The sequence below is a fragment of the Pelodiscus sinensis genome, chromosome 26 (genome assembly GCF_049634645.1).
Source record: "Pelodiscus sinensis isolate JC-2024 chromosome 26, ASM4963464v1, whole genome shotgun sequence".
Lineage (NCBI taxonomy): Eukaryota > Metazoa > Chordata > Testudines > Trionychidae > Pelodiscus > Pelodiscus sinensis.
This window is the reverse complement of record NC_134736.1, coordinates 1,322,088-1,345,286: the sequence shown is the minus strand read 5'-3', so window position 1 is coordinate 1,345,286 and position 23,199 is coordinate 1,322,088. Positions and strand designations below refer to the sequence as shown.

The 23,199-nt window shown below is 56.7% G+C and overlaps 1 protein-coding gene across 1 annotated transcript in view; it reads right to left on the bottom strand.

Moving 5' to 3' along the window:
- Positions 1-22,690, bottom strand: part of FXYD6 (FXYD domain containing ion transport regulator 6) — a 29,479-nt gene extending 6,789 nt beyond the window's left edge. Inside the window, exons 1-2 of the mRNA XM_075909695.1 lie at positions 22,452-22,690; positions 2,952-3,014 (exon numbers count right to left, since the gene is read on the bottom strand). Of these exons, the coding sequence (XP_075765810.1) occupies positions 2,952-3,009 (58 nt within the window). The 5' untranslated portion in view covers positions 3,010-3,014; positions 22,452-22,690. The remainder of the gene's footprint in view (positions 1-2,951; positions 3,015-22,451) is intronic.
- Between the last annotated feature and the right edge of the window lie 509 nt (positions 22,691-23,199).

Genomic DNA, 23,199 nt, shown 5'->3' with positions numbered 1-23,199 from the left:
GAAAATGCACAATCCTTGGGCAGGAGCGAATGAGACCAACCGTGGGGAACGCCCCTGGGAAATGCTCTCCCACAGACCGACAGCCTATCGCAGCAGGGAAGCCATTGTAAACAGAATCTGCTGTGCAGGAGGGGAAACTGAGGCGCACCACCTCCCTGAACTGCTGACTGACTGCCAAACTGACTCATCTCTGGAAAGCGTCCACGTCCGCCGGGCACGGACACCAGTTGAAATGGCAGAGGCAGCATCAGTGCTACAACAGAGAGGAGTTTTCTAGCAGGCCAGGGAAGGCAACTTGCTTGCGCACAAAATCTTTGGAGAAGGGTCAGCGCCAGCTCCCAGCAGACTCTACAGGGTCACTGGCAAAGTGCAAGAGCAGACGCGTGCGAAGCAAGTTAGCTCTGCCATAGTTACAGAGTCTGGCAGCTCTTGGCATCACCTGTCACCTTGGTCCCTGAGACGACAACACAGTGAGGTTTTGCGCTGATTACAGGACACGCAGGGCCGTCTCGGTACCAGCTGCTTGTCCTATGCCTAGCACTGAGGATATCTTAAGCAAAGCTCAATATCATCTCTCTTTCAATCTGGTTAACGGTTGCTGTCCATTCCTTTGGATGGGTATGCCCAGAAAAAAATCTGCTTCCATCACTGACACGGCTCTCTATGGGTTCATGATGGTCCCATTAATTAATGCAGGAGGCCCATTCAGCAACTGGTCAATCGAGCGTTGAACAGATTGCAGGGCTGTGCACGAGCCCGTGCGACAGCAGAGTTTAGCGACACTTGGGCTGATCACACGCACACCGGGGCACTAGGGATGTGAAAATGCAGCTGCGTGCACCGTTAACCAACGAGCCTGGGCTCATCAGTCAACCTTCACGGTTACACGCAGGCTCCCGGGACGCACGGGGAGCCATCTGCTGCCCTGCGCTGCAGCCTCTGTACAGAGAAAGCAGCACAGGGCGGCAGGTGGGAGCGGGTACGTGCAGGGAGCTAGCTGAGAAGCCGGGTTCCCATGCACCCCTACTCCCGGAGAGCCTAATCACACACATTTCAACCTGCCTCCTGGGAAGCGTGCCCTCCAAGGGGCAGGTCTCATGGTAAAAGCCTCGAAGAGTAAAACTGGACCGGTTCCTTCTTTTGGAAACTGGTTGGGGGGAGATCAAATAGCCCAGCTCCCTTCAAACTGGCCTGTACCCCAAATGAAGAAACAGACCCAATCTTTCCGGGGGCTGACAGATGACCTGGGGGGAGGGGTCAGTGACTTGTGTCTGCGATCACAAATCCACGTGAAAGCAAACAAAGCTGTGTGCACAAAGGCGCGGGGAAGAAACCTTGTCTGAAAAGCCTGTGCTAGCTAGCCCCGATTTGAAGTGTTCAAACTGTGCAAGGCGGCATCAGACACTGCTTTTGGGGGCCGTGTTCCAGCAGCCAGGGAAGAACAAGAAACACCCTGTCGCTTTGTGCCGCAAGAAACTCCACGCACCGAACAAAACCCTTCTGTGGAGAGAAAGGACGGTGTCTTTGTGTGGGCAGTAACGCAGCGAGAGCCTCTCTTTTCACCAGACCGTTCAGGGTATTCATGGATCCTTCGCCATTGATCTGGCGGCACAAAACCAGCGGCTCACACGCCAAGCCTCGGCGCTGGTGTCTACGCACACACTTATGGAAATCGTGCCCGTCCAGGGAGAAGGAAACATGGTGGCGATGCCCTGTCCAAAGAGAGGGGCCCCCTGCAGCCTCCAAGTTGGCAGCGGCTGTAGCTTTGAGGGGCAGGGGTGCCGGAGAGTCCCCCCCCGCAATGATCAGTGCACGAGGGATCACGTGACAACTCAGAACTTGCTGACCAGTAAACACCAGGGGAAAGCGCCTGAGCAGCCTCCTTGGGAAGTCGGGACCGTAAGTCACAGCCGTGAGGGGGCGTTTCCCAAGTGAGTCTGGGAAGGGGCTAACCTAGTTTCTTAAAGGGTGAGTGGACGCCCCAGTCAGGGCTCAGAGGTAACGGGCCCCCCGCTCTCCAGCAGCCATTCTTTGGCAAGGAAGGGGGCGGGGAGGCGGCACGGCTTGGCTGTGCTAGTACGTATCCGCCATTCCCAGGAGCCTGTGCCGCGTGCGGCTTCCGGCTGCCCGTGCCCCGTGGCGACAGCTCCCTGCTGCTGCCGGCTCTCACTGCGCGCCCCCATGCGTCTCGCAGCGGCGACGTGGCTGAGTCCCCCTAGCGGAGAGCCCCCATCAGGTAGCGTAGGGCTGGCCATGCTGGTGTCTGTTGTTTGCTGGGAGTGAGGGTACGTCTTGACTACATGCCTCTGGCGACAGAGGCATGTAGATTAGGCTACCCGACAGAGTAAAATGAAGCGGCGATTTAAATAATCGCCGCTTCATTTAAATTTACATGGCTGCCGCGTTGAGCCGACAAACAGCTGATCAGCTGTTTGTCGGCTCAGCGCGATAGTCTGGACGCTCCCCTGCCAACATCAAAGGGAGTTGTCGACAACCCAGGTATGCCTCATCCCAGGAGGCATACCTGGGTTGTCGACAACTCCCTTTGATGTCGGCAGGGGAGCGTCCAGACTATCGCGCTGAGCCGACAAACAGCTGATCAGCTGTTTGTCGGCTCAATGCGGCAGCCATGTAAATTTAAATGAAGCGGCGATTATTTAAATCGCCGCTTCATTTTACTCTGTCGGGTAACCTAATCTACATGCCTCTGTCGCCAGAGGCATGTAGTCTAGACGTACCCTTAGATTGTCCCAGCAAGGAAAGAGGGTTGAAAACGAGCCCTGATGTTTCTCCGCCCACCTGCTCTGCTCCTACCTGCTCCACGCCCAGGGGGTGAGCACGCCAGCCCCCGACCTGGGTGCATAACCCGGGTGTATCTGCTGGGGCCCGCTGCCCTTTGGCCATACACCGTCCCCCTCCAGACAGCAAGGCGTGTGGGGCGGGGTACCTACCGTCCGCCACGGCCACAGGCACCAGCAGAGAGCACAGGACGATCAGTGCGGTTTCCATGGCCACTAGAAAAGAGGAGGAGAGGAGTCACGCTTCAGCCGAGGCAGCGAGGACAAAGCAGCAGAGCGGGGGCAAGCAGCAAAGGGCCGTCTCGGGTTCCCCAGACTCACTCCAGCAGGCCCGACAGCCGGTGAGCCTGGACCGGAGCCAAGAGTGCGTGAACTTTCCAGAAGTTCAGAACCAGAATCCGGCTTCACTGCTCGGGTACCTCTCTGGTTTGGCCCCGCGGGTCCCCCCTCCCGGCTCCAGTGCCAGCCTGCGCACAAGGCTGCCTGGGACGGGCGGCAGTGCACCTGGCTGTGCGGAGCGGTTCCTTCCTGACCCCTGTGTCCCTGGGGGGGACACTTTCACCTCCCTGAACACTGAGCAACGCATTCCAAAGTAGCCCTCTTCTACAGCAGCGGGTGACCACTGAAACTGGGATCATGTACAAATTCAACACTATCAACTCTGCGCTGAAGAAAGACCTTCAGTGGTTCACGCACTACAAAGGCAATTTCCCAGCCTTTGACATGCGCATCTCCACATCGAACACTGTGAATGGGGCACATCCAGCCTGGCTTAATTAGCTTCATTAACACTGACCCTACAATTGACAGGTAACTCTCTTGCTGTTATATACACCCCCCAAACCCCGTTATTTCCACTCCAACTCATCTGATGAAATGGGTTGTACCCAGGAAACCTCGTGACCTAATACATTTGGTAGTCTCTACGGTGCCACAGGACTGCTCGCTGTTTTTACAGTTACAGACTAACGCGGCTTCCCTCTGAGCTGCAGAGCAAGGTTGGTTTTCACATCCACTTCCACAGGGGCATTTCTACAGCTAACACGTCCTGAAGAACCATTGCTCACACATGTGTTTCTATTGGTGGTGCACATAACACATGCCTCGGTGCACATAGCAAAATGTATTCCACACGTGGAAAAAAAATTAGAGGGCACAATGGCCTCCCTCCCCTTTCACACAGCCTGGCACTTACAGGCCTGTCTCAAAGCCCAGTGCAGTCACTGGGCCCTGGACCAAACGCTGATCTGGAGCTATGGAAAAGCGGTTTGCCGTGCGCTGAGATCGGCTGTGCTCCGACGGGGATTGTAGCACATTCTCTTCTTGCACCCAAGGGAGGCAGGCGGAACAGACTGACCCCGCTCACGCCACAGGGAGCCCGGAAGAGCATCTCGACTCGGCTCGAGATTCCACACCCCGTTTCTTTGACTGGCTTGGAAGAGGGGGATCGGTTTGGCGGGGAGCCCTGAGCTGGCTAATCCACGCAGCGCTGCGGCCCGGGCAAAGCAGCAATTGCCAGTCGCTGCTGCTCTGTGGACGGCTTGAAGTGGAGCACAGAGCGCCTGGGGAAGGGCAGCAGGACGGCCTTCTCCACTCCTCCCCGCTGGGCGGGCGATGGCCGCTCTCCTCCCCGGGGCAGCGGCTGCCTGCACCGTGCGCACACCCACATGCCTCCCACCGGAGGGGCAGGCTGGTAGCTTTGCAGATGGAGGCTCCATCTGGGGGGACGAGCTCGAAGGCTCCCGAGAAGGGCGCTGGCTTGGGGGCTGCAGCTGCCCACCGCTCTCCCTCTCGAGGCCTTCTGCTTGTTTATCGGCTTTGCTGCCGGCGACTGCCGTAAATGCTCGGTCAGCCCCAGGCTCTGCAGACCATCCGGGGGCGGGAATCTCACTAGCCCGGGATGTTCAGAATGGAGCAGCTTCCAACAGCAGCAGCATCTCCTGCCAGGGGTCAGAGCAGCCTCCCCTGTAAGCTCTGCACTCGGGAGAGACTCAGGGGTCTCAGCCGGTTAGCCCATAGCCGGCAGCAGGTGTTTCTCCGGGTGGTGCACACCCCTCAGTGCACACAACATTTACTCTGTCCGTGGGTGCAAACCTGGAGGGAACGTTGGTCAGACCCAACTCCGGCCGCCAGCTGATGGGAGCAGCCGCTTGGTGAGACTGACGCACAATCACAAGAACCATCCAAGTTGTCACAGGGACAGGCACTCCAGTCAGAGCGCTCCTCTTTCCTGCTGTCACCGCTTGCTCCTCCTGCCCCTGCCCGTTCGCGCTCTGGGTGTGTCTAGACTACAGGGTTTTGTCGACAAAACTATACCTGCGTCCACACTGCCTTTGAGTTATGTCGACATAACGTCCACAAAACTCAGCAGTTTTGTCGACGTATGTAAACCTCATTCTACGAGGAATAACGCCTTGTCGACAGAGTTCTGTCCAGAGAAGGCGTTATTGCATCTACACTGTCCTTTGCGTCCACACTGTTATGTCGACAAAGCGGCTTGCTTTGTCGACAGAACTGGATGTAGTCTAGACGCTCTTTGTAAACAGAAGATTTGTCAACAGTATCTGTCAACACTTCTGTCGACAAAACCTTGTAGTCTAGACCTACCCTCTGTGACTAGGAACACGGCTGCCTTGGCTAGCAAATGCAACCCAGAGACTGCCAGGTGTGGGTGAGAAAGGGGCCTCCCAGGCATTGAACTCAGGGAGGACACACAAGTCGGGCTGGGCTAGGTGCTGCCGGTGCGCTGGCTGCCAGGAGGTCTGTGTGACACAAGCCTGGTGAGTTTCAAAGCACTGGGGCTTTGTCCCTGTTGTCAATCTCGGCCAAGGCGTGCCCGGCCCCTAGGAACTGGGCTCTGCTTTGCTTCCAGGACCCAGGCCTGCAGGGCCGGGTGCCTGGACCAGCACCTGGCTTCTGGCCTTCATTAAGGCCTGCAAAGGACTGCATGGAATCCCACTGCATCCACCAGCACTCCGCACAGGAGGGGGGCCAGCCTGCTGAGACCCCACCACACGATCAGGGCCCCGGCTTGTCAGCAGTTTGGAGCCAGGATTTCGGGCGAGTGTAAGTGGGCAATGGAGTCTGTCCCGGGATTTATTCTCCGTGCCGTGAAAGTTCAGTGCACATTGTCAGAGCTGTCCCCATTTTTCATAACGGGCCACCTCCCTTCGCGAGCGAGATCTTCTCTGTGCCTTGTCATTTTGCAATGGACCCATTCCATCCGAACAGGCTTTGGTTTCATTTCCCTCCCTGCCGCAGGCTCCAGGTTCTGTGCGTTCGAGAGTGCGGCAGAACGTGGGGCTCCTTTGGTACAGCGTGCCCCCACGATTATCTGTCTAGGGTGAGTCACATCATGTCATGCGATGACTGAGTTAAAAAAAATCACCAAGCGAGCCCAACAGCTGACGATCCAGTAACTTGCGGGGTTGTTTTCTGTAGATGAGATGGCTGGTAAGTCAACAAGAGACATTACAAATATCCAGTACTGCTCTGAGCGGAGCGTGGGAAATGCTGAATTCAAAATGCACAGTGCACAGTGTGCAAAACACTTTGGACTGTCTTTAAAACACATGGGCTGCAGCCACTTTTGCGGAAAAACTTGCCAGCTGTCTCCACTGGCCGCTTTGAATCTGCGCAAGAGCACTGACGATCTCATGTAAGATTGTCAGTGTCCTTCCGCAAATACAATGACTCTCCTGTTCGGGAAAAAGCCCATTTGCGCAAGAGGGCCAGTGTAGACAACTGAGAACCGTTTTGCACAAAGTGCCCCGATGGCGAAAATGGTGATCGGGGCTTTCTTGCGCAAAACCACGTCTAGATTGGCACAGACGCTTTTCCACAAAAATTGCTTTGGCACAAAAGCGTCCGTGCCAATCTAGATGCTCTTTTCCACAAATGCTTTTAATGGAAAAACTTTTCCGTTAAAAGCATTTGTGGAAAATCCTGCCAGTCTAGATGCAGCCATGTTGATTGGTGAGAGTCAAAACGCGAGCTGAATGAATTGTGTTCATTGAGTCTTAGGTTCTATTAATAACGCCATTGTTTGTACAATAAATTATTCATCCGATACATTTTTTGCATGATTTGACTCTCTCTGTAGCTGGATCATGCTCACTGAACGGCACAGCCTCTCAACGATGTTACACACCGACTCTATTATCCGACATACTACGGCTGGGACATACCCCGCACCAGCGGGCCCCCCAGGAATACACCAGCCTGACTCCACGGAAATCAGTGCAACCTGATTTGCATCTGCACTACGGCCACGCCCCCTTGGGCACCAACGCAGCCTTTGTATAACGCACATCAGGTCCCAAGCAGCTCACCCAAGTTGCAACTGCAGACTCGGGCCCAGGCACTGCTGTGACATCACTTGTCACGAACTCTATTCCGGCCTGTAATCACCCAGCTCTGCAGACAAGCCCCGCCCACCTTCAGGGCGCTCGCCATGCAGGAGGAAGCAAGGGAAGAGGCTTCAACCAGGCTGCACCATTCTGAGTCAACTCACAGCCACGAGTCCCACGGGGGATGGCCCAGTGCCGCCCCTCGCACCCCGCGGCTGGGGCTGCCAGGACTGACCCAGACAGTCCAGTAAAGTCTCCCCCGCCCTTCCGGCGCACGGCCCTGAGATCCGCCTTGGCGAGCTGCGGCCGGCAGGGAGCCCGCCTGAGGGTGTTGGCGAGGCGAGCCGCAGGCCGGGTCTTGCCTACCCCTGCTCGAAATGCTCCTATGCGGATAGCTCCTCAATCGCCCCACAAGGCAACGTTTTCCATTTCACCAACCCCTTAGCTCAGCACTTGCAGTGACCAGCCTGTTGCACAAAGTCCACTGGCCTGCAACCTCCCGGCCCTGCCCGGCCTCCACTGGCTTCTCAAAAGGAGGGAAACGCTGTTCAAACTTGAACCGCTAAGGCTTAGTGCCCACTGACAGCCCTGGGCAGGTACAACATCCATAGCCGCAAACAAGGGCCACAGATCCACGTCCGTGGAGAGCCACAAATTTGCAGGGCTCTCCTCCTAGATATTTTCTACTCTTCAAAGCCCTTCGCAAATATTCACCGTAAGCCATTTTCAGATGCAGACTGTGCACGGGCAAGTGAGCACCCGGCGATGGTTAAAGGCACGCCCACACATTCCCCGAGCGCGTACACGAGCCACACGCCACGTACCTCACGCTGCCGAGTGTCTCCGGAGTAACCCCAGCGAAAGAGCTTCCCAGTGCTACAAACTGCAGAGGCGGCTTGTATAATGAGTCCTGCTGATTAGGAAGGGTGTTAAATTGCATTTCATCAGTTAATCGAGTAATCAATGGAATTGCCATCGACTACTCGATAAGTCGACAAGGGGGAAACTGCAGAGCTGGAGCTAACCCCGCTGCGGCTCTGCCTTTAAGTGCATTAAGACCCGGGTGGCCCTTACTGCATCTAAAAGGCAGAGCCGCGGCGGGGGACTGGGCGCGAGCTGGAACTCAGTGTCCCGGCTCACACCCGGTCCCCGCTGCACCTCTGCCTCCCCCGCCCCCCACGGAGACGGTGCCAGGGGAGCAGGCTTCTGACAGAGGCAGCAAAGGATGGGGAGAAGCAACTAGCTGAGTAGTGACCCGAGCCACCGATAAGCTTCCTGGGTTGTCGCCCACCTGACTAGTCGCTTATGTCCCTACTGATTAGCACCGTCAGGAGCAAACCTCCACTTGCCAGCATGGATATTTGTCTCACTCTGGCTTTTCTGGGCCTGGCGTGATCTTTTGCACTGGAAGTACCTGTGAATTGACGGAGTGTTCCCACGCCCGTTCCCAGCCTTTCCTTCCCACCGGCCCTAAGGCTCACCGCACCTCACCACCGAGCTCCAGTCTCTCGCCAAAAGCCCCGGCACGTTTTCTATTTCAGGGATTTGCAATTTGCACCCGGCCTCCTAATTTTCACATTCCCCAGCGCTAGTGAGGCGAGGGAGAGCTCAGCCGGGCGTTACCACTCCTCCCTCTCCGGAAGCACTGGGGGGCCGTGGGGAGGTACTCCGGGTTCGCACTCAGAGCAGCCAGCTCCCCTGCTGCCCAAGGGCCCGATCCCAGGCTCACTGAAGTCAGGTGGGCAAAACCTGGGTGGAATTTGGCCCGTGGTTTGAGGCGGGTTTTCGCCTTAGTGGATGCCGGGGGGAAGGGCTGGATGGGAGGAGGCAAAGGAGACACATCAGAGCCGTTATTTCAGTCTGCAAACCAGCCAGCGGCTCGGAGGAACGGGATCGCTGGTCCCCGCAGCTGGAAAGTAACCGAGGGCAAGTGACAGGCCCTTTAAAACCAGCAGATATGGGCAAGCACCTCGGCACCAAGCTCCGCCAGCAACAGGCAGCAAAATGAGAGAGAGGGGCCAGGACCGAAAAGATAACAAGACCACAGGGGAGGCCACAGCCTGGCCCACAAACTGCCACCACCAGGCAGATCCTAGCTCTCCATCCTCCAGCCCCATCACCAAGAGTCCCAGCATTGCTTGTGGGACTCTTGCACAGCCGGGGCCCAGGCTGGGGACCGTGCTGGCAGCCAGCGGGCGAAGGGACCCAGCACTAGGCAGCTGAGCGAGGTTAGCGGGCAGGGCCAGAAATGGAGGTGTCGGAAAGGTGGCTCCTACCCTCCCACAAAGGCAGAGATCATCAGGCTGCTGCAGCCTCAGCCAGGGCAGGATGCCACAGGCACGCAAGCTGTGCTGTGTCGTGCCGTGCCGTGGAGCCGGGCATGCCACGTCACAGAGCCACGCCGGGAAGCCATGTGTGCCGCACCAGGGAGCTGTGCATACCACGCCGGGGAGCCGTGGCGTGGAGGTGTGGTGGAGCTGTGCATGCCACGCCAGGGAGCCATGCATGGCGCACCGGAGAACCGTGGTGTGGAGGTGTGGTGGAGCAGTGTGTGCCACACCAGGGAGCCATGCATGGCATGCCGGGGAGCCGTGGCGTGCAAGTGTGGTGGAGCAATGCATGGTGCGCCACACCGGGGAGCTACACCTCCACACTCTTAGGAGCAAACGAGGGAGGCCGGTGAAGCGGCTTCGTATCCAGCAGCGAACAAGGCCCCGGGGCAGGACAGAGACAGGAGGACAAGGGGGAGATTACATTGCAGGACACTGGACCCAACGTGGACCCTCGGGACACAGGCTGCTGGTTTATGCCTCAGCCCCCAGCCTTCCGGTGCCTGCAGCGCGGGTGAGAAGCCCGAGCTGGGGGTCGGGCTCTGAGAGGAGGGCGAGGGAGCAGGCAGGGGAGAGGACGGGGACGTATCAGGGAAAGGGGAAGATTTCCATGCCCCAAGCAGAAGATCTGGCGCAAGGTACCGAGCTTGGCAGTGGCTGGAGCTCTCACAGGGTAAGCGCCTGTCCCTGGGGCAACCGCCCCTACACTGACCTAATGAACACTTCACGTGCTGCTGCCCAAACACACTACTGACTGACTGTCCACTCAGCCACGCTCAGTGCTGCACGGCAGCCTCTCCGCACGCAAACGCCACCGATCCAGGAGCTTGAGACTAGCTGTCGAGGGGGATTTCTGAGCTACACCTGCTCCAGCAGCGCAGCCAGCAGACCGGTAGGGTAAAGGGGTGTGGCAGCACGAAGCCGGAGTGCTGTGCGCTGACAGGGTAATGGAGCATGGAGCCGGAGCCGGAGCGCTGTGCGCTGACAGGGTAATGGAGCGTGGCAGTATGGAGCTGGAGCCGGAGCGCTGTGCGCTGACAGGATAGCGGAGCATGGCAGCATGGAGCCGGAGCGCTGTGCGCTGACAGGGTAGTGGAGCGTGGCAGCATGGAGCCGGAGCGCTGTGCGCCGACAGGGTAGCGAAGCGTGGCAGCATGGAGCCAGAGCCGGAGCGCTGTGCGCTGACAGGGTAGCGAAGCGTGGCAGCATGGAGCCAGAGCCGGAGCGCTGTGCGCTGACAGGGTAGCGGAGCGTGGCAGTATGAAGCTGGAGCCGGAGCGCTGTGCGCTGACAGGGTAGCGGAGCATGGTAGCATGGAGCCAGAACACTGTGCGCTGACAGTGTAGCGGAGCGTGGCAGCATGGAGCCGGAACACTGTGCGCTGACAGGGTAGCGGAGCGTGGCAGCATGGAGGTGGAGCCAGAGCGCTGTGCGCTGACAGGGTGGTGGAGGGTGGCAGCACGGAGCCGGAGCGCTGTGCGCTGACAGGGTGGCGGAGCGTGGCAGCACGGAGCCGGAGCGCTGTGCGCTGACAGGGTAGCGGAGCGTGGCAGCATGGAGCCGGAGCGCTGTGCGCTGACAGGGTAGCGGAGCGTGGCAGTATGAAGCTGGAGCCGGAGCGCTGTGCGCTGACAGGGTAGCGGAGTGTGGCAGCATGGAGGTGGAGCCGGAGCGCTGTGCGCCGACAGGGTGGCGGAGCGTGGCAGCACGGAGCCGGAGCGCTGTGCGCCGACAGGGTGGCGGAGCGTGGCAGCACGGAGCCGGAGCGCTGTGCGCCGACAGGGTAGCGGAGCGTGGCAGCACGGAGCCGGAGCGCTGTGCGCCGACAGGGTAGCGGAGCGTGGCAGCACGGAGCCGGAGCGCTGTGCGCCGACAGGGTAGCGGAGCGTGGCAGCCTGCCCGGGGGGACGCAGGGGATCTAAGCGACAGGGTTCCGTGCTGATCATTTTTCCACTTGACTCTTCAGAAGTCTGAAGTTTATCTTGAAAAAGAACCCTGCAACCTGACTACCTAGTTCGAGCATCGTGTAGCCGCGCTGCACGGGGTTCGAACCAGCGGGGTTTTAAAAATGGCAGCGCCCTGCTTATGCAAATGAAGCCCGGGAAATTCAAATCCCGGCCTTCATTTGCAAGTGTGGTATGCCTACATTACCCTCCTAGTTGGAACTAGCGGGGCAGTGTAGACATACCCACAGAGTCACTCCAGAGCCGCAGACAGGAGGAGTCCCATACAACATAGAGCAAGACAGTGAGTAGAGCCCCCGCTACCGCACACAGGCCAAGCCCACAGCCCGTTCTCTCTGGTTTCACTCGGTCCTAGCTCAGGCCACGCCCCAGGCGCTGCCTGTAAACCCTGCGAAAAGGCTTCGGAAAGGTTCTTACTGACGCCAGCCTGCTCCCGGGCGTGAGCAATGGGCACATCCTGGGCGAATACCAGCCTACAGCAGCGTCTCCCCGCTCCGAGCTCACTGCAGCCAGGAGGGAGGGAGAAGACCGTTCTGGTCTAAGCCAGTGGTTCTCAGCTCGTTTCAGTCCACGGACCACCAGGCCAATCGAAAACAGTCCGCGGCCCACCGCCAGCACACGTAGCACCGGTCGACCGACGCAGCCACCGCTCAGCGCGACGGCGGCAGCTACACTGACGCTCAGAGCCCAGACGGACGTTACTGGCAACACAACGCGCTTGTGTCCCAGGTGACGCTATGGCTGACGCGCCGCGTGCGTGTGAACACGGCATAGAACAGCCTCACGGCGGCGCCAGCTCACACCGTGGGACTTGGACAATGTTTCTGTGGACCCCCGAAAACGTCACCATGGACCACCAGCTGAGCGCCACGGGTCTAAGCAAAGTGCACTTTGTCCTGCGCCCGAGGAGCAGCTGGACTCCCTGCGCCAGCCTGGACAAGGGATCTAAGCAACTGCTAGACTATCCAATAAGCCGAGGCTCATGGGGTAGTCCAAGTCAACTAGTCGCTGCCCTGCAACAGAGGCACCAAGGGGGGCAGCAGGAGCCAGTGCTGGGGGGACCAGCTTAAAAGCCGGCTCCCTGCAGCACCGTCTCCGTGGGGGGGCGGAGGCGCAGCAGCGAACCCGCGCTAATGGGGAACGCAGTGGTCCCACTGGTGCGGGGTCCCCGCTGCTGCGCCTCCGCCACGGGCGGCTCTTGTACTTTTCAAAGGCTGCGGCGCAGAGGAGCCCCCTCCCGTCGACTACTCGATTAGCCAATTAATCGACATTTAACATCCCTAGTCTGGACGGGCTCTGACAAACAGGAAACACCGTTTTCGGGGTTTTTTTTTTGGTGCCTCTTCTCTCCATTCGGTTCTTGGAGGTTTTGTGCCAACAGATTTGTTTCCTTTTTCCATTCAATTTAGCAAACGAGGTCTTTTCCCATCGAAGCCCAAGTGAGAATCGGAAAGTCAACGTCAGACCAAGCCAGCTGCAGAACTGTCACGGTTCTCACTCGCGACAGAACAGCATCGGTTTGGGGTGAGAAAAGAGCCCGTTTCTCTCTCAAATGGGCATGGCTGCATGAAATGTCAAAGGCTTTTCATACAAGCGACTGACAACTGGTTTCGTGAGCCTGAAATGAAAGGGGAAAAGCAAAAATGTCAGCAGCTGCACCCCCCCTTTTCCACAGCACTGCTGCCCTGCACAGCCAGTGTGGGCCCTCGAGCAAAGTGGGGAGAGGGCAGGCTCCACACTCCCAGAAGGGGCGGGGCCACTAGTGGAAGGGGCGGAGCTGCTCGTGAAAGGGGCGGAGCAGCCAGCTTCCTGCACCCGCAACGCCTAGAGCCACATGAAGCACATGGCACGGTGCTCTGGTGGTGATTTAAGGGACCCACAGCTGGCCTCTTCGAATCACCAGGCCTGGGGACAATGTCCCCCTTTGCCCCGTGTCAGTGGGCCTGGCCCTGCACTCCCTTGCGCCTTTAGTGTGAGCTAGCCGAGCGGTTGTTATTTGCTGGCTGCTGGGCACCCATTGTCCAGGCATCCTGGCAGCCGGGCACTGTGTGAGTCAGAACAACAGCTGCAGGAGTGGCTGTGTTCTCTCAGGCAGATCTGCGCCGTCTGTCACTGGGCTCCACACGCCAACCTACGTTTAACAAACACCGATGGTAAATGTTTGTCCCCGCAGAACCGCTCCATCTGCGACCACCAGCACCACTAACACACGTGCACACAGATCCCCGCCCGGCAGCTCCCTCTGACTTGAATCAAAACACGAGTTCCCCCTGGTCTCCTTTCCCGCATACCGAGAGCCAGATGCAATTAGCAAAACCCCATTCGCTTCTTCCACTGTCATCATCATGGGAACAGCCAGTAAGTCAGTCGTGTGCCTGGACAGGTATGTGCTTGTGATCATTTTGCAAGCTGGGCTACACACGTGCACATGCGTGTAAACACACATGCAGGCACCCGCACCAGGATTCTGATGCTATCCCAATGGATTAGCCACCTAAACACCTTGATATGCTAGTTGTCTATGCTGTGATTCTTGCTTCCTCTGACTATCCACAAGGCAGGAGGTAAGAGCGCACGAGGCATTTGAGAGAGAAAATTCCTGGGCCAAGGCAAAAGGCAGCTTGGGATCACAAGGTCACTTGTCCTGGCGAAGAGCAGGGATGTAAAACCCCGTTAATCAGTTAACTGGTTAGGTGTTAGATCAACCGAACGTTTGACCAGTGAACCGACTAAGCGGGATCCCGGTGGGGGACTGCTCACGCCCAGTTAACCTTTCACATCTCTAGTGGAGGAAAGGACAGAGGATGACAAAATAAGGGGAAGATCTGATGCAAACAGTCAAATGAAAGAGTCCCGTTCACTCACATCCTGCAATAGCACCCAGCTAAAGAGGGACACATCTTTCAAGTGTGATATACAACGCCAGAAGTCTAAATAATGAGGTAGGTGAACTAGCGTGCGTCATACTGCAGAAGGATATTGATATAACAGGCATCACAGAAACCTGGTGGAATGAGGACACTCAATGGGACACAGTCATACCAGGGTACAAAATACATCAGACGGGCAGAACAGGTCGTGCGGGTGGGGAGGGGCACTATACGTGAAAGAAAAATGTAGAATCAAATGAACCAAAAATCATAATAATCTGTGGAGCTCCACCTCTCTCCTAGAGCAGGAAGGGACCTCGAGAGTCATCGAGTCCAGTCCCCTGCCCTCATGGCAGGACCAAGCACCTTCCCTGACAGATTTGCGTCAGATCCCTAAATGCCACCCCCCCAAGACTGCACTCACAACCCTGGCTTTGGCAGGCCAATGCTCAAACCACTGAGCAATCCCTCCACCCCAAAATGTTCCATAGAATCACGATGGGTAGTAATTCCACGCTCCAATCATAAGAATCTGGCAGCAGGGATATATGACAGACCACCTGACCAGGATAGCCACAGTGACTGTGAGATGCTAGGGGAGATCAAAGAGGCTATGAAATTAAAAGACTCGATAATAGTGGGGGATTTCCACGCTCTCCATACTCGCTGGGAACACGTCACCTCAGGACGGGATGCAGAGAACATTTCTTGATACCTTAAATGGCTGCTTCTTAGAGCAGCTGGTTCTGGAATCCGCAAGGGGAGAGGCTAGTCTTGATTTAGTCCTGAGCAGCACACAGGATCTGGTCTAAGAGGTGACTATAACTGGACCACGTGGAAATAATGGCCATAATATAAATGTAATGTCCCTGTGATGGGAAAAACCCCTCAGCAGCCCAACACTGTGGCATTCAATTTCAGAAAGGAGAACCATACAAAATTGAGGAGGTTAGTTTAACAGACATTAAAAGGTCCAGTGACAAAAGTGAATCCCTGCAAGCTGCATGGAAACTTTTCAAAGACACCACAATAGAGGCCCAACTTACGTGTACACCCCCAAAGTAAGAAACACAGTCAGAGAACCCAAAAAAGTGCCACCGTGGCTTAACAACCCAGTAAAAGAAGCCATGAGGGATAAAGGGCATTGTTTAAAAAGTGGAAATTAAACCCTAGTGAAGAAACTAGAAAGGAGCATAAACTCTGTCAAATGAAGTGTGACAATATAATTAGGAAGGCCAACAAGGAATTTGGAGAACAGCTAGCCTAAACTTAAATAGCAAATAAATAAATAAAAACTTTAAAAATTAAGTCTGATAAGGTCATTGTGGAAAAACTAAATGAATTCTTTGCTTCTGTCTTCACGGCTAAGGACATGAGACAGATTCCCAAACTTGAGACACATTCTTTTTAGGTAACAAATTTCAGAAACTTTCCCAGACTGAGGTGTTATTACAGGAGGTTTTGGAACAAGAGAGATCTTGGAGTCATTGTGCATAGTTCTCTGAAAATATCCACTCAGTGTACAGCAGCAATCAAGAAAAGTAAACAGAATGTTTGGAATAAGAAAGGGATAGAGAATAAAGACCGAGAATATCTTATTGCTTTTATATAAATCCACAGTTTATATAAATCCAGATGTGGATCCAAAAAGGGTATTTGGCAGTGGAAAAAGTTCAGAAAAGAGCAACAAAAATGATTACAGGTATGGAACAGCTGCCATATGAGAGATTAATAATAATGAGACTTTTCAGCTAGGAAAAGAGGCAGCGAAGAGGGGATATGATAAAGGTCTATAAAATCATGGCTGGCGTGAAGAAAGTAAACAAGGAAAAGTTATTTACTTGTGTTATGGGAGCAAGAACTAGGGAGTCACCAAATGAAACTAACAGGCAGCAGGTTTAAACAAACAAAATGAAATATTTCTTCATAGAATGCAGTCAACCTGTGGAACTCCTTGCCAGGGGATGATGTGAAGTCCAAACCAATCACAGGATTGTAAAAAGAGCTAGATAAATTGATTGAGGTTAGGTCCGTCAATAGCTATTAGCCAGAATGGGCAGGAATAGTGTCCCTGGCCTCTGTCTGTCAGAGGCTGGGAATGGCTGACAGAGGAGGGATCACGTGATGATTGCCTGCTCTGTTCACTCCCTCTGGGGCACCTGGCATTAGCCACTGTGGGCAGACAGGTCACTGGGCTGGATGGACCTTTGGTCTGACCCAGTCTGGCCGTTCTCATGTTCTTATGCACATTCACAGATAAAGGCTGGAAGCATTCTACTGGCTTGGCTCTGCGTGGGGTCTGGTCCATGGGCAGACTATGGGGGTGCTTGGGGGGACAGCACCTTCCCCGAAATGCACCAGGCTACTCTGCAAACTGGGTGTAATGGAATGCCCACTGCAGCTGACTCTCAGTGGCCTTTGCATCAGGCCCTTCCATTTGCAGAGTGACACTGCAGCCAGAATTGGGACGCCTGTGCCAGTCACCAGGAGCCACTCCACTCCCGGGGACCGTTTCACTCATTTAGCGGGGGCGGCAACCTGCCTCCCGTGCGAACCCCAGTGGGAAAGCCATGCTCCTGCGCTGGGGTCAGGCCTCCAGGAAAGCTGGTGAGGGTCTGTCTACACTACCCCGCTAGTTCGAACTAGGAGGGTAATGTAGGCATAGCGCACTTGCAAATGAAGCCCGGGATTTGAATTTCCCGGGCTTCATTTGCATAAGCCGGGCGCCGCCATTTTTAAATCCCGGCTGCTTCGAACCCCGTGCCGCGCGGCACGAACTAGGTAGTTCGGACTAGGCTTCCTAGTTCGAACTACCGTTACTCCTCATTCCACGATAAGTGCGGTATGCCTACATTACCCCGCTAGTTCGAACTACCGGGTAGTGTAGACATACCCTGAGAGAGGCAGACCCACGCAGGGAAAAGAGGCCAGAACGCAGATACACGCTACCCCACCTCTCCCACGGCCACGCCCAAGGCGGGCTGGTCTCTCACCTGCATGATCACAGGGGCACTGCACCTTCTGCGCCACGCTCCGGAGCATAGTGAAAGTCAAATCTCTCTCCCCATTTCCTCATTCTCTCTTAAAAATCCCCCCTCCTAATTTTTCGTCTTCCTCAGGTAAGTGAGGCAGGGCGGAGCGAAAGCCAGGCAGACAAACAGTATGTTCTGGAGGCTGGTCAGCCCCTTAAAATACTGAAAACTCCTCAAGAAGAAGGAGGCAATTTGTAAGAGACTTGAAAAGAATTTTAAACGTTTATTTTTAATCATTTCAAACAGATCAGCCCCTGTCAAGCCTCAGCTCTCAGAATTCATGCTGGGCAGCCGCCTTCTTCCCTCATGAGTCCTCGGGACATCTCTCAAAGCTCACACCAAGTTAAAATCTCCCCAAAGCCCGTGACAGGGCTGCTCAGTTGCCCGCAGGACGTACGAGCGGTTGTGAGGGAACGGACATTTGCAGCTATGCAGATCTGTGCTCTTCTGCCATTTCACGTCAGCGTCACTGTGGCTTCTCATGCAGTTATTGTTCCTCTCTCTCTTGTTCCTCGCTGATAGGTTTCCAGCCTACACCCTTGGAGCATGCAAGACACCGCTCACAACTTTCCAGGTCTGCACTGATTCACGAGCTGCCGGCACGGGAGACACAAGACAGCTTTTGCTAAGACGAATCTGTCCCTTGCAGGCGCGGGAGAGCTGCCAAAAGCAGGGGACGGTCAAAGGAATCCGAGTGCTCTTTGGGAGACACAGGGTCCCACCCCCAATCCAGACTGCCACACGCCACGGAGCCCCATGGCTCACTTGTGAAACGGGTCAATCCAACGCCATGAGATCACGCTGGACAAAACAACAGTGAGGCTGTGTTCCTCCGCCTCCCCTGGCCCTCAGCCCTATCTTTGACTAATAAGACCATGCAAAACAAATCTTCTGCAGGTTTTTTCCCTGGCTCCCGGCAAGCTTGTCCTAACACATCAAGGAATGGTTGCCAAATCAGTTGAGAGGTATTTGTCTTGGCCCTCAGTCCTCAGCCTGTCAACATGACGTTCATCTCGTAACACAGAACTTGGCAGCCCGAAAACTGCTGGTCCCTTATCCGAGGAGTCTCTCCACGGGGATTAGTGCTGTGCTAATGGCAGAGCAAGTGAGCGCATGCACTGCGAGGGAGGGGAATGGGGAAAATAAAACCCAAAGGAAGAACTTGCCCGTTTACTGCTGGGCAGTGGTGATTCTGCTGAGACTGCTCCTCAGAGTCATTCCCTCTGTGCATGTAACACCTGCGAGACATCGGTAACTATCCTATGCAAATATACCGCTACCTCTTCCTGCTGCCCCCGCCTGTCTGTTTGCTCGTCGGTGGCATGCTGGCTAACTCCTGGATGGCGAGGTCCCTTGGCCAGGAACCGCTCCTGGCCCAGCAATAATGAACCAACAGGACTTGGCACGATCTGGTTTGTGAAATCTCTCTCCTGGGAAGCGGGTAAGTTAGTTCTACCCCCTTGCTGATATTGGCAATACTGGGAAACTTTCCCCGTCACCAGCCTGTCAAAGAATCCACCCCCCGCCTCCCCGTCTAAAGCGATTTCCTCTCGTTTTCAAAAGGAAGGGCTACTCGCTGCACGTACATAACCAAAAGCACCCTGGGGAGAGGCCATCCCCGCTGTGTCCTTGGTAACACCCCCAGCAGAGACACGCGCCGCGCACTTCTCGGCCTGAGTCTTCTGGCTGGCTCTGCCTAGAATCGTGCTTTGCACTTATGCTCCAGTCTGAGCTCAGTGCCCCTGAGTCGTTCGCAGCCATGGACAGACACCACGAGGGCAGACACGAGAGAGCAAGACATTTAAGTTTCCCGTCTGATTTTTTAAGAACATAAGAACGGCCAGACGGGGTCAGACCAAAGGTCCATCCAGCCCAGCGCCCTGGCTGCCGACAGCGGCCAGCGCCAGGTGCCCCAGAGGGAGGGAACACAACAGGGAATCCTCACGTGATCCCTCCCGTCACCCATTCCCAGCTTTTGGAAAACAGGCTAGGAATAGCAGTTGATGGACCTGTCCGCTACGAGGGTTGTCCCCTCTGCAAAAGTTTAAACTCCTGACAAAGTCATGCACATGTGCACTATCTTCTGGAGCAAGCCCACAGACTGAACTCCTACAGTGACACAAATCTCACAGCAACCAACTCACCCACATCAGTCAGACCCCCGCGAGTCACAGCGAACATCGTAACACTGAGCTTGTTTCATACACTGCCTCTGAGCCTGGAATTAGTAACTATTGTCCTTGGGTGTCAGTGTCTAGAACAGCGTTGAGAATGTACAATGTTCTCTCTCCTTCCTCAGCTCCTGTCCCCCTGCTGCTCAACTCAAAGTCTAGACTGTAGGCTTCTTTCGGGAGAAGCTTTTCTGGAAGAGATCTTCCAAAAAAACTTCTTCCAAAAGAGAGCGTCCACACTGCCGAAGCGCACTGAAAAAGCAATCTGCTTTTCGAAAGATAGCGTCCACAATGATTGGACGCTATCTCGCATGTAAGTTGTGATTACCAGGACACCTATGCTTTTTCTTGGAGGCCTCTTCTTCTGAAAAAAATCCTCTTCCGCATCCACACGTGCCTTTTTCCAAACGAGCTCTTTCGGATAAAGGCTTCTTCCTCATTTACCGCTGTCAGAAAAACCCCTCTGTTCTTTTGACTTTCTATTGAAAGAACCCTCTACAGTGTGCACATAAGTGTAGTTTTTCCAGAAAAACTCTGCAGTGCAGACATACCCAAAGACACATTGTATTTCTGAAGAGACATTTTCCATACGGAAAAGGGAATTTACTTCTCCAGAGTTTCCCTCTGGATAGTGCTTTTTGTTTTCAAAACAGGTAGACTGTTTTCAGTAGCACCTACAGGAGCAGAAATGTCATGTTGTGCTGAGACCAGAGCACACAATGACACCTCCTGGCAGCAGACTGATTGAAATGGTACAAGGGGGACTGTAATGTAAGTCATAATCCGCATGCAGCTTTGAAAACATTTCTTCACAAGCGGCTCTTTTATACTGCGAAGCTTACACAGATCCAGATATGCCACCTGTCACTGCCCTTCCCGCAAATCAGCCCTTCAGGATCTCAACTTCAGCCGAGAGTCAGATATACAATTTTCAGGATTGTTTAATTAAGGATTAAACATATAGCTAGATCTAGATATTGCCTCCCTTTATCTCTTTGGGATAAAGTGTTTGATTTGTTTATAGTACTTTAGCTTTATTCAATATTTAATAACATAGGCAAAAATATTTCCAAATATTTTGATACACGCAACTAGATACTCCTTTGCTCTTCTCCAAATTCACGTGCAATTAGCCAAGAAGATTTTTGGGGGGGAAAGGGGAGAGTGTAAAATCTGATCCAAAGGACTGCATTCTGGAAGTGCATATAAGAACGTGTGTGAGTGGATGTGTGGGTGTGGTCTGTGATTGTGAGATGATGTCTGTACAACTGCATGTGTATCAGAGGACAGCTGTAAGGCTGTCTGGGCACGTGCCCCGATGAGTATGCAAGATGAGGTGTGCGTGTCAGAGAGAGACTGTGCAAGATGGTGCCTGTGTTAGCGAGAGTGACTGTGCGTGTGTGGAAGTGGGTGTGCATTAGAAGATGCCCGGGAGACTGTCCACCTGGCACTGATAATTGTAAGGTCTCCCTGCCCTTGCTCTGTGTGTGTTTGCAGTGTGCGCAGGCTTGTGTGACTGCCCGGGAGAAGGGGAGCAGGCAAGACAAGAGCATCCTTCTAGAGGAGGCAGGGATAACTGGTATCCAGGCAACTCTGTGAAAGAGGGAGAACCATGGTACCAGGGTGTTGGCATGGCAACTACAAGGCAGGTCACGTGCCTGGAACAGCCGGGCTCACAATGAAAGAGACAGAGACATGTGCACACGCGGCGCCAACAAGTGGCAAGGCGGGAGGCAGCCAGGGGAAGCACCGTGAACAATGGGGCTCCTGCCAGCCGCCTGCTCCCAGCACCGGGCACCCTCCTGTGCCAGCCCAGCCCGTGCCACGGACAAAGCACTGCCCTGCCACGCAGACAGGGCAGCAGGAGGGATACACAGGAGGAGATGGGGGGGGCAGTGCATGCCCCCCAGCTCCCAGGGGGGGCACAATGTACGCTCCCCCAACCTCCTAAAGGGGGAGACTTGGTGGAGCTCGGCGGGGGGGGGGGGGGGGGAGAGGGGGCAGGCTGCACAGGGAGGGGGATTCGGGGGGGGGCAGGCTGCACAGGGAGGGGGATTCGGGGGGGAGGGCAGGCTGCACAGGGAGGGGGATTCGGGGGGGGCAGGCTGCACAGGGAGGGGGATTCGGGGGGGAGGGCAGGCTGCACAGGGAGGGGGATTCGGGGGGGAGGGCAGGCTGCACAGGGAGGGGGATTCGGGGGGGAGGGCAGGCTGCACAGGGAGGGGGATTCGGGGGGGGCAGGCTGCACAGGGAGGGGGATTCGGGGGGGGAGGGCAGGCTGCACAGGGAGGGGGATTCGGGGGGGGGAGGGCAGGCTGCACAGGGAGGGAGATTCGGGGGGGGGCAGGCTGCCCCGGGGGCGAGGGCTGCAGACGGAGGGAGCAGGGCGGGGGCTGTCGGGGCACGGCCCATGGCCAGCAAGGGCCTGGCTGCTCCGAAGTACTTAACTCCCAGGTCACGTCGCCTGGAGCAGGACAGACCCAGCCGCCTCCCAGCCCCTTGTAAACAGCTGCGGCCCGGCGCTCGCCTGACAATCCGGAGGGTGCGGTCCCGGGCCAGACAGGCCGGCGCGGGGGCGGGGGCGGGAGGCCCCGGCGGGGGCGGCAAGAGACTTGTTTCAACGTCAAAACAACAGCCAGAGGAGACGCGCGCGGCGGGTCCGGACCCGGGCGCCCCTTCCCCCCGCCCTGGCTGCACCTGGAATGCGGGCCCCGGGGGGGCTCAGCCCGGGAACTGGGGCGCGCAGCCCCCCAGGAGCCGCCCCCGCCCCGAGCGTGCGGCGCCTTCTGCAGCCAGCGCCCCGCAGCCCGGCCGCCGCCGGCCCCGACTCCCTGTTCCAAAAATCCATTTAATATCGAGCTCTCAGGAGCCGGGCACAAGCGGGCGGAACCGCCCAGCCGGGCAGGAAACTTCCCCAGGCCCCGAGAGCCCCCCTACCTCGCTCAGCGCCCGCAGGGTCCGGGGCGCAAGGGACCGGGCGCGGCTGCTCCGCCTCCGTCTGGCGAGGAGCGGGTCCGGGGCGTGCGGGGCTGGGCGTGCGGGAGCCCAGATAGCGCGGCGGCAGCTGGCTGGCGAGTGGCTCTTTCCCGGCGGTTTCAAAGCGCCGTGGCCGCGCTGGCGAGGCGCGCCGAGGGCAGGGGCATGGCTGGGGGGCGGGGGCGCACAGGGGGACGGACGGGAGGGGAGGGGCGTGGCGGGGGCGCACAGCGGGACTGGCCGGGCGGGACGGGGAGTGGCGGGGGCGCACAGCGGGACTGGCCGGGCGTGGCGGGGGCGCACAGCGGGACTGGCCGGGAGGGGAGGGGCGTGGCGGGGGCGCACAGCGGGACTGGCCGGGCGGGACGGGGAGGGGCGGGGGCGCACAGCGGGACTGGCCGGGAGGGGAGGGGCGTGGCGGGGGCGCACAGCGGGACTGGCCGGGCGCGCACAGCGGGACTGGCCGGGCGCGCACAGGGGGACGGGCGGGGAGGGGCTGACGAGAAGCTGTTGCGTGAGGAGGGAGCGCGGGGCCGGGGGCAGAGGGAAACGCTGCCTCCCACTTGGGCAGGGATCGAAGGCGGGGAAGGGGCGCGCCGGGCCCCGAGCTAGGGGCGCTCCAGGGAGCCAGTGCAGACGCCCTTAGCCGGGGGTGACGCTCCCTGCGACTCCTCGGGGATTCCAGCGCCGAGACGCAGCTGAGGTTCCC